Here is a 10,472-nt window from a genome sequence, read left to right as displayed (position 1 = left end):
CCTGATAGCTCATGTCTAACAGACTGTTTTCCGACCTTTCAAACAAGCGATCCGAAACCAAATCGCTGACCACTGTTGGACTGACGTCAGCTCCAACATAACCAAGCAGAACGCAATCAAGATCGCGTGTGACGTTGGACTCACGATACAAGTCAAGCAGCAATTACCAACTGGGTTGTGTCCTTCGTCGTTGAACAAGTTGCTGTATCGGCTGTCGATTTTTAAGCCTGCCGAAGTGGACGACGAAGCAGTGCAAGCATCGTGGCTGCAACGTATCGATTTGGTTCGTACCCAGTTGTTACTTTTGCCACCTGAGAAGAAGCGAAAAAATGTGACAAGGAAGACGTTGACGGTTAGTGGTAAGTTTATCACGGCCGAATACCACGAGTTGCTCCAAGCTCAATCGGCGGCGAAACCAAAGCGAAAGAAGAAGGCAACTCAAGTAGCAGCTTCAGAAATGGCCAATGAGGTCAACATTGTTGAAGTAGTAGAAATTTGAATAATCTAATAGATTAGTTGCAAAGTGATTGGTATTGTTTGCAATTTCAAGTTAAATGACAGTTAATTGAGTAAATGTTATTATTGTTTATACTAAATGTTGTTATTGTTCGAAGTTAAAAGATACAAGAAAAAGATTTATTTTTGGTTAACGTTATACTAACTGTTATGATTTATGCTATATTCAGATTCCTTAGGCACCGTGCCCACCTCGAAGAATAATCTTCACTGGTTAACCTTTGCCCTGACCCAACCTACTCCCGTTGTAGAGGAGTTTTACAGTGTGAGGGTACGGAACGGACGCAGGCACACTTGGTGGTGACGAAACTTACGCCGCTGATACCCGCAATGGGCACCAGAAGAAATATTGCTGAATGACACACGAACCAGGTTGTCCAAGTATCGTACAACGGGGTTTTGCGCATACTCACCAACGTTTGCACAAACGAGCTACATTGCACAAACGAGTTACAATATGAGGTGTATATTATTATTCCACGTGTGCCAATAACATTGGAAATGTTATTTTCCAACTGAGACTCCAATACGTGATACCTGTTCAGACTTGGTAAACCTCTATTAATTTTTATTTCTCGCTGGATGTAAAAAAACTGACACCTGGATTCTTCATAATTAGTTCAAGTATAAAAGTTGGCCCATCAATGGTCGACTGTGTAAACTGCTCGACTTCGAAAAAATCCTGTACATTCCTAAACTGTTTAAGTCGATATCCTTGGAGTTATTCATAAAGTACTCATCATTACTTATCCGAAAATGTATCATTCCCACTCGGAAAACAAAAAACAACCGAAATAATTGAGATTAAAAATGAAGAAAAGTTGGCCCATCAATGGTCGGACACGTTATGGATCGTGCCGCCTTGCTGCCGGAGGTTGAATAACGTTGTCCAGTGGGTCCTCCTTTGTGAGGAATTAGGGGTCTGCATCACTGGAGAGCTTATCCGAAAGCAAGCGTTGGCATTCTGTGTCCAAATCGAAGCGCCACCGAGCTAGCGCCTATCGTTTTCAAAGAGTTGGCTATACACGTTCCAACGAAAACACAGACTCATCAGCAAGGTTCAGCACGGCAAAGCTGCCTAGACACGTGCGGCTGCTGTTGTCGACGGTCACCAGCAAATTCTACAAGTAACGAATGGTTACAACACGAACGACGTCTACAACATGGACGAAACCTCCTTTCTGTACTGTTAGTGCTTGTTGCCGCACCGGTCGATTGAATCACACTTGAACTCACCACCAGCGCAGACGGCTCCGATGTGGTCGACCCGTTGTTCATAGGGACTGCTGTTCGACCACGCTGCTTTAATGGACAGTTGCGCGCTGAACTTAGTTTCGAATACACGTCAAGCAAGAAGTCATGGATGAATGGTAGCATATTCAATGCTTACAACGATCGCATAGTGGCCAAGGACAGCAAGATTCTGATACAGGGGAATTCAGAATGCAAGGCCTACTTTTACCTTCGACTTTTCGACCTTTGCATCATCTGATTGGTTACTGTACTTCGAAGTACGGTTTTTATTTCGACCAATGGCATCCGGGTAGTCAAAATAATATTCAAATCACTGTTGAAATGATTTAAATTTTGGAGGAGATTAAATTATGCGTCAACTTTTGATGTGTTGTTTTTCTATTGTCGAAGTCAAATTGACATGCCATTTAATCATATAGTGCAAATTATAATATTCAAATATGATTGATACAGCAAACACGAAACAAGCGTAAGCGTTTGACGCGGTGGCGCAATGGTTTACAGTTAGTGCGATGGCATAACAATTATAGAGGATGGCCCCGGGTTCAAATCCCGGGGAGTGTAAAACTTTTTCCTATTTAAAAAAGAATCATTGCGGCTCATACAAAAATCTCATGATATAAACACACCATACAAAATCGAATTATTGACAATCCATTGGCTCCTGAGGAAGTGCCTTTTCAAAGCTGCCACGAATCGTCTCGGTGGACACCATGTCCCAAGCAGCGATGACTCTCTTGATCAAAGCCAACCGTTTTTGACGAGCGGTCAGTGAAAATGGATCGTCGTCATCTCCCGTGATGATGTCTTCGTAAAGCCACAGTTCCCGTAGGTGCCGCTTGAAAGAAGCCATCACGCCGACGTCAAGGGGTTGGCACATGGTCGTCGAGTTCAGCGGCAATGGGCATAGGTGCGATCCAAGCTCTTCGTTGATAATCTTGTAGGATGCCTCAGGCACGTGCGATTCGAAATTATCCACAAGGATAACGGACGCTTCTTCGATGCCGTCATGCATTACCGTGCGCTGGTAATTCTTCCAAACGCGACAGTCCATCCAAGCTTTTTCTTGAACAGCGTAGGAGTGACCGGCGGGAACGGTCGGAAACTCATTCACCTCAATGCGGCCACCAGGTACACCCTTCATGATGAATAAAATAGGCAGCTTCGTTCTATCGGCTTTGGCAGTCAAAACTACAGTCATTCGCATGGAGTGCTTCTCCCCCGACGAGATCTTCGAGCTGCCACCGCGAACAAGCCAAATGTAGTTAGGCGGCACATCGTAATATATACCTGTCTCGTCTACGTTATACACGCTTTCCGACCCATGGGCACGATACTCAGGATGAAATTCTGCCGCAAAGATGTCGCGCGTGTCCTCCAGGTCTTCCTGGTTCCGTTTGCATGTACCAGGTCGTTGTCTTGAAAGTCCATGTCGAGCGGAAAAGCGTCGAAAAAGGAGGAGGAGGGAGTTCTATCCAGTGCCCGGCTTCTTGTTGGCCAAGTACGATACGAGCCATGCACGCCGGTTACGCTTGATCCAGGTGACCACATGGATCGTGGTAAGCGCACGCTCAGCGCACGCTCAGCGTCCCTCAATCCATTGATGAACTCAAGCATTCCGGTTGGACCAGGAAACACTTCTGGGCGGCGGCCAGGTTTGAGCTTTATTCGCCTCTTGTTGCCATTATAGGCTAGGAGTTCGGAGCGTTTGCTTTGCCAGTTTCGAATGGTGCGCCGCGCTACACCAAGCTCGGCGGCATCTTCATAGTCGTTCATTGTCTCAAGTAGACCCAACGCTTGATGCTTGAAGGCTATCGGGTACATGATGTGCGCTATTGTAAAATAATGACTTGAAATTGTTTGAATTGGCGCTTTGGCGGGACAATAAAATATATCCTATCAAAACACGGTATATGTGCGAAATTATTTCATTGGACAATACTACATTAGTAATATTGGATACTTCGTTAGGCCATGCATTCTGCATTCCCCTGTACTTGTGGACAACACACAAGCTAGCGGATGAGGCACTATAGACAAATGTGGTGGTGAAGATGCGGCCTCCAAACACAACAGCCTAACTGCAGCCATAGGATGCCGTCATTGTTGCGTCTTTCAAGGCGAAGGTCAAGCAGCTCCAGCTTCAGAGCGCCCTAGTCCAAATCGAAATGGTTATGGAAGGCCGACAAGACAAACCTGTATGAAGTACCTCTTGTCTAAATAATGGCATGGGTCATGGATACCTGGCGCTCAGTGTCGCAATCGACAGTCGTCAACTTCTGAAACTGTACTGGCATTCTTGACACAGATTTGTCTGCTTTAAGTCTGAACATGGCTGGTATGGAGTTTGAGTAAATTGATCACAATTTTATTGGTTGTTATGTGTTGTTTCCATAATCGATACCTCTATTTCTTTATAGTCTGTGCAAATGACATATTTATTCCCGTTTCGATCCAGGGGGAAATCAATAGTAGTGTAGTTGGCCAGTTTATGGTGCACGGGGCAGTTTAAGGTGCACTCAAATTGGCCAATGGAATTGCTTTAGGTTTCGAATAGCCAATCGAATTACTAGAAAAATGAAATCACCAAAAATAAGCAAAAACAGCAAGCATATTTTAAGCTTAAACCGTGCACCTTAAACTGCCCCTCTTATTTTGCCTTGACTTGAGTGGAGATCAAAGAAATGAACACTAAGCTGAAGTCCATTCAAGCCGATTAAATGACCAGAAGAATCCCAACCTTTTGGCTTCATGCAGCACTTTTCAGAATTGAAATCTCGGTCCTGAGAGACGAGTAAGCTGCTTTCTACGACGAGGTCACTTTCAAGTGCACCATAAATTGGCCATCTGTAGCGTAAATCGCAATGAGTTGCACTTGATATTTATAACAACCATGTAACATTTCGCATTCACTAACTCCCGAATAGGCCTGGATTTTGGCTTCATGCAAGATATTGTAGAATTATAATTCGATACGTACGAGTCGAGTTACATGCCTGCCATAACGTTGCTAGGAAAGAGTGTTCTTACTGTTAACAGAAAATTGGACTTTTACGTTATAAAAAATATTACACCATTTTTCGATTAAGTTCAGTTTATTTCGGGTATATTTCGTCTGACGCTGATTCACGCCATGTGCTTTACATTCGCCTAACATTCCATATATTTCGTCCAGACCATATGTCGTCGTAGTATATTTCGATTAATGTCAGGCATATGTTACCCCACAGGCGGTATATTTCGCACGTTGTTCAATACTCCGCAGTATATTTCAAATGATTTTACGTGCAAATTAACAGTAAGTAAATCGCAGGGAGTTGCAGGAACTGGCCGTAAATTTCACATTGCAATCCAATAACGTTAACATGAAAACAGACATCGCCGTGACGATCATATAATTGCTGACTCCTTTCGTCCTTTTACCAAGTCGCTCGTTTGACAAACTGATGATTCTGTCCTGTTTGCAGGGTTAAACAGGGTATTTGCCCCACCACCTGTCGGATAGGATGTGAAATTTAATTCCTGGTTCTTACATTTGTCTTCACATATATATAAATTTAGTACCGTTCTCAACCCGTTCTATATCAGAAAAAAAAGGTTCACCTCCGCATGTGATCATGGTTCGACACTCGATACATGCGCTTATGAGCAAAATGCGGAACTTTGGTGGGTGAATACATAGGCTAGGAATGGTGGCGAGGGATGGGACGCATATCAACTTGTAGACTATTACACGGCACATGTGCACATCACAACCTGCACCGTGGCAGCTAAATACAGATAAGCTGTTTAGCGGCATCTCATGCGCATGTGCACGCACGTGCGCGAAAAACTACAAATTTGTCCTCCACCGTCGTCGTTTTCGTCCTCTGTACTCCACGTAGGTAAGAATGCTTGCATGCACTACCTTCCTAAACATATGGAGTACATGATCTCACAGTTTCTGCTCACCTCCAGAGCCGCTCCCGAGAATTCGAACACCTGCGCTTGGACCTTCCGCATATGCGCACATGTGCGAGCGCAGCATACACATCGCAGCAATACTACATGTCAATTTTTAAAAGATCATGCATTTCCACATGTAACGTTCAAAACCATATAAAACAATTCAATACAACGTTCGTATAATGTACAGTACATTGAGACTCAGGTAAAATACCGTTCCAATACAACTTGCGAGAGATCTGGCAAACCGGTAAACACAACCAATGTACTTGCATCCCAACATCCTCATGTTCTCACCTATGAAGTGAACATTTTGAAGTACGTTAGCATGTTGCATAAAGGACAGACTTAGTCGACATGCGAGATAATTGCGAGTTTTTGTTCATTTCCTGCATCTCCCAGGTAGTGGATAGCGTTTTGAACTTGTCTACGTCATAAATATGAGACGACGTCAATCCTCTACAATCGTACACCTTGAAGCTCAAGTTGTTCTACGGACTTGGCGAAAACGTGGGTGAAATGGAATTAGCGCCTGATGAAGCAGCGCGTGGATTTGCTAACATGAAAAATCGAAATAGATGGAACATCATTTGAAATATATGGTAGAATAATACGAAAAGTCCGACCAATCTCTGAATTTGTATAGGATATTCTAACCAATAAGACGTTAAGACTATACATATAACCAATCAAAGTGCTTCGGCAGTGCTTTTATAGCCAATCAAAAGCGTTAGGGTTAGGGGGTTTAGGGGGGTCCTCTACGGCGGTCATCTATGCAGATGCGGTCGGAGTTTGTTTCATGTTATGCGTTATGTGTATACAAATAATGAGGTAAGCACATAACACAGCCATTGTAAAAAGGTCCGATCACACGCCTCTTGGACGGATCTTGAACAAACCGATGGATCGCTTACGCCCTCAGTCAACCGTGCATGCCCGAGCTACGGGAATCAAGTCCTTTCTGAAATTCCTTGAGACCGAGCGAGTGCAGGTCGACTATGTCAAGTCGTGTATGCGCAAGGAAGCCACTGGTCAGGGCTTTGCATCTGTAATGGAGAAGTCCGCGCTGACCTTGCTGCATGTGAAAGAGCACCTGGCGTTCCGCTTGCAAAGAAATCGTGCATGCAGTACTTCCGCCAGGCCAAGATGTCTCTACTCGACGAGTTTCCTCAACTACAGGCTCTGGTGGAATCCAAGTTGTTGCGTGCGGGAAAGATCTTGCAGAACTACTGTGCGAAGAAAGATGGCGGCGCGATCATCAAGCAAGCGATTGCATGCACGAAGATCTCATTACAATTAATGATACGCTATCTGTATGCAAACGCTGCGACTGCCAGCGACTACCCAGATGCTGCGTTGTTGGCGTTGCTTGGTATCTGCTTGGGCGGGCGTCCGATTTGGCCATGGTTCGAAAACACAATTTGTCTATCGACGGCGGTGGTGTTTTCTTCCTACGATTTGTGAGAGTAAAGACAAGTGAAGAGCAAGGACTGACTCAAACTTTACTACCTGCCCTTTTCTTTCCACGGCGCTTGCAACGATAACCCAATAAGCGCCATGCTCTCGAATCGCGAACAACCTACCCGAGCAGAGTACTGACGTGGCTCACAGCCTTGGCCCTGAAACGCCGCTGATTGACGTCCTGGACATTCCCGGCCCCATTGAAGTCCCAACGAACGTGAAGGCCTCGGCTGCGACAAGGCCTCGCGACCCTACCATTCACAGTCACGTGAATCGTATCCTTGGTCGCATTGGTGACGCTTCAGGCATCGACGTCAAGTTGACATCTCACTCGTTTCGTCGTGTTGGATCGCAACACGAGAACGGATCACAGCACTTAACGGCGCGTTGGATCTTCGACCGGGGCGTGGAACATCTCCGCAACCAACAAGGGCTTCACCTACATTTTCAACACCTCAAGTAAAGACCACAAAGTAACCAAAGTGTTGAGCGGGTGGTCTCCAAACGAACCAATTCTGCTTTTGGATCTTACCTCGTTCGATTCGCAGACGACCGAAAGCATCCGCGCTGTCCAGGGCCATCTATTTGCAACGTGTACTGGGCTTGGCAATCCATCGTTCAAGCTCAACAAGCATGTTGTTGACAACGTCCCTCCTTTGCACTATCCAAGTCTCAAGCAGCTGAGCCCTTCAAGCCCTGCCATCATGCGCCTCGAGGAATGTGCTGGCCTAGGCAGGGTGCAGCAACGTCGACTTGTTGGCATGGTCGTCCCACTTGAGCACGCCTATCAGCGTAGCAGCCGTTCCGTTAGCATCAACTTGTGAACTGTCGAACGACTCCCCACCATCAGACGAGACCGCAGAACAAAGACTCATTCAACACCAGGCATCAGTCATTGACTACTTCATCGACATTGGACGGCGACAAGAGGAGTGCCTCCAAGCCCTTGAGGAAAAGCTTCAAACTTGTGCCACATCTAAGCGCAAGGAAAGTGATGTCAAAGTCGGGCAAGTCATGCCAAACAGCAAAGGGAAACGGTAAAAGCAATGTTCAGTTGCTTCCTTGCGGTCCACGTTGTATGAGTGGTACACACTCAAACCAAGGGTCTATAATGGCAGCTCATCGAAGCAGAAAAAGTATACGTCGAAGCATATCGTAGCCTACATGAAGTTGTTCTTACCCGACGGGTTTGTGCTGGACGAAGACAGCCAAACGTTCCGCGACGACGTGCTGTCCACAGGAGCTGCCGCAGAGATCGCTTCGCTGGAGTTTCTGCGCAGCAACAACGTGCAATCGAAGGGAACCAACGCTGTTCTCAAAGCAGTACAAGGCACTCATCGACTGGGGCATCTCAATGCAAGGATTATCCATTACCGCCAGCTTCGTGCATGTGGACGACCCCCCCAGTTTCATTGGACATCCTTGACGAAAGCAACTAAAGCCTCGTGTAAAGATTGCTGCATATACATTGGTGTTATTCATAAATATTCAGAAGTATAAACCATGTATGGACATTCGTACCCAGGTAGACACGGACCCTTGATGTTCGGAGCACTTGGCCCAGTGGTCCTGTCATCTCGTCGGTGGTCACAACGACTAAATCTTGAGAGCCACGCCTGCAACAAGCAGTGACTGAATAATCCATTGATCCTACGACTCGACATCATATTTGAGTACTAAGCAATACACATGCACATATATATACTACCTGAGGCGTGATTGGACATGCCGCCGGCAACTCCAAGTCGCCCCACCATGGCCGGACCACCCATGGCCGGACCCCGTCGGCAACGCCATGTTGCACCACCATGGCAAGACAGAAGAGTCATCACAGGACGACCGAACACCCCAGTGAACGCACTGTCACCTCGTGCCAGCGACTGTGCCGCGATGAATCCAAGACGGCGATACTAATCACTCCATCATGTGGCAGGGCGAAAGTGTTTCCGGCTCATAGATTCTATTGGTAGATTAGTTTTGGTTTTCCGGTATTTTCTGGCGCATGTCTTTGTTACCAGAAATGTATTCATAGATGACCATTCCACGGTCGGACCTTTGATGCTATGGAACAATGTGTGAAATATACCGGACATAAGTCGAAATATACTGCAACGATGTACTATTAATAGTAGGGTCTGGACGAAATGTGTCGAATGTTCGGCGAGCATACTATTAATAGTACTGTAACGCACATGGCGTGAATCAGTTGTGCTTCGGACGAAATATACCGTAAATAACCTGAATTAATCGAAAAATGGCGTAGTATTAACCATCACTTTCCCCATACATTCTTAAGGTTAATACCATATATTGTACGAGTGCAACAATGCGCCAGCTCCTACGTGGTTCTCTGTAAGACTGTACGTACTTCTTGTTCCATATCCGAAAACTCTAATAACTCTGGACATTGCCCGCATTTCTTGACCAAATTTGATGTGCTAACTAAGTTATACTGTATTCGAAAGGTAATTCAAAATACTGGAAGAGGTATCTCTCATTGAGCGAAAAGGGTCAAAATGTTGTCGAGACAAGGAAAAACGAGATTGACTGTGAATTAAAGAAATTCAGAGTATAAAAATTCCAAATGAATAAGCTTCTGGCCACCAGTCGTGCTGCGTGCAATGGGGGGCTGATGTAACAACCGCTTGAAACTGCCGCCCCTGGACAGCAGCACCAAATGATAATATTGGTACTATATGGATGAACCGCGCTTATTTTCTTGGGGTACTTCACCCTGAACTCGAAGCGCGAGTGCGCGTGTTCCCTGTGCGCAAAGCAAACATGTTGTGACAGTGAAATTTTGCCTTTGTAATCACTTCAGCCAATAATATCATTGTATTTGTCAGAGTAGCCAATCATACAGAAGTATTATTGACCACACAAATACGGAACAAATGCATTTTGCTTATGTCTGGTGTAATGTGGAACATTGGAAGCATAGTACACGACGGAGTACTCTTAATATTAATAGTAGTATTGTGAGTTCTAGTCGAATTTTCCATGCTCGATTGGTTCAATCAATCTGGAGGGTGATTTCAGAACCAATCCAAACCTCTGTAATATGATAATATATAAATATAGAGAGGTTCTACGAGAGAGAAGGTGCAATTCAAATTTTGCCGACAGAAGTGGCTCGCCACGAACGACGATACATCCATGGGGGCAACCCCTCAGCGAACACATGATGCGGTGTACACGCTTGAAGGCACTTTGAGCTTCATCGAGATATGCCACTGGGTGGCGGTCGTAGAACTCGAAGAGCCACTGTCGCTGTGGGTGGTGAACTTCTTGTCGGC

General features: G+C 45.5%; 3 protein-coding genes across 3 annotated transcripts in view; 2 read left to right on the top strand and 1 right to left on the bottom strand.

The window, feature by feature from the left end:
• Positions 1–499, top strand: part of H257_15977 (hypothetical protein) — a gene marked incomplete at both ends in the record, with an annotated part of 5,320 nt that extends 4,821 nt beyond the window's left edge. The window contains one exon of the mRNA XM_009844296.1: positions 91–499. Coding sequence (XP_009842598.1) covers positions 91–499 — 409 coding nt within the window. The remainder of the gene's footprint in view (positions 1–90) is intronic.
• Positions 500–3,069: 2,570 nt separating this feature from the next.
• Positions 3,070–3,594, bottom strand: H257_15976 (hypothetical protein; the record flags this gene model as incomplete). The annotated part of the gene is made up of 2 exons (XM_009844295.1): positions 3,070–3,120; positions 3,178–3,594. 2 exons carry the CDS (start codon positions 3,592–3,594, stop codon positions 3,070–3,072), a joined length of 468 nt encoding a protein of 155 aa, XP_009842597.1.
• A 4,215-nt stretch (positions 3,595–7,809) lies between these two features.
• Positions 7,810–8,602, top strand: H257_15975 (hypothetical protein; the record flags this gene model as incomplete). Its single annotated transcript, XM_009844294.1, has 4 exons — positions 7,810–7,845; positions 7,909–8,213; positions 8,295–8,463; positions 8,501–8,602. 4 exons carry the CDS (start codon positions 7,810–7,812, stop codon positions 8,600–8,602), a joined length of 612 nt encoding a protein of 203 aa, XP_009842596.1.
• Positions 8,603–10,472: the final 1,870 nt, after the last annotated feature.

This window comes from Aphanomyces astaci, assembly GCF_000520075.1.
Source record: "Aphanomyces astaci strain APO3 unplaced genomic scaffold supercont1.77, whole genome shotgun sequence".
NCBI lineage: Eukaryota > Oomycota > Saprolegniomycetes > Saprolegniales > Verrucalvaceae > Aphanomyces > Aphanomyces astaci.
This window is presented reverse-complemented; position numbering and strand designations above follow the sequence as displayed.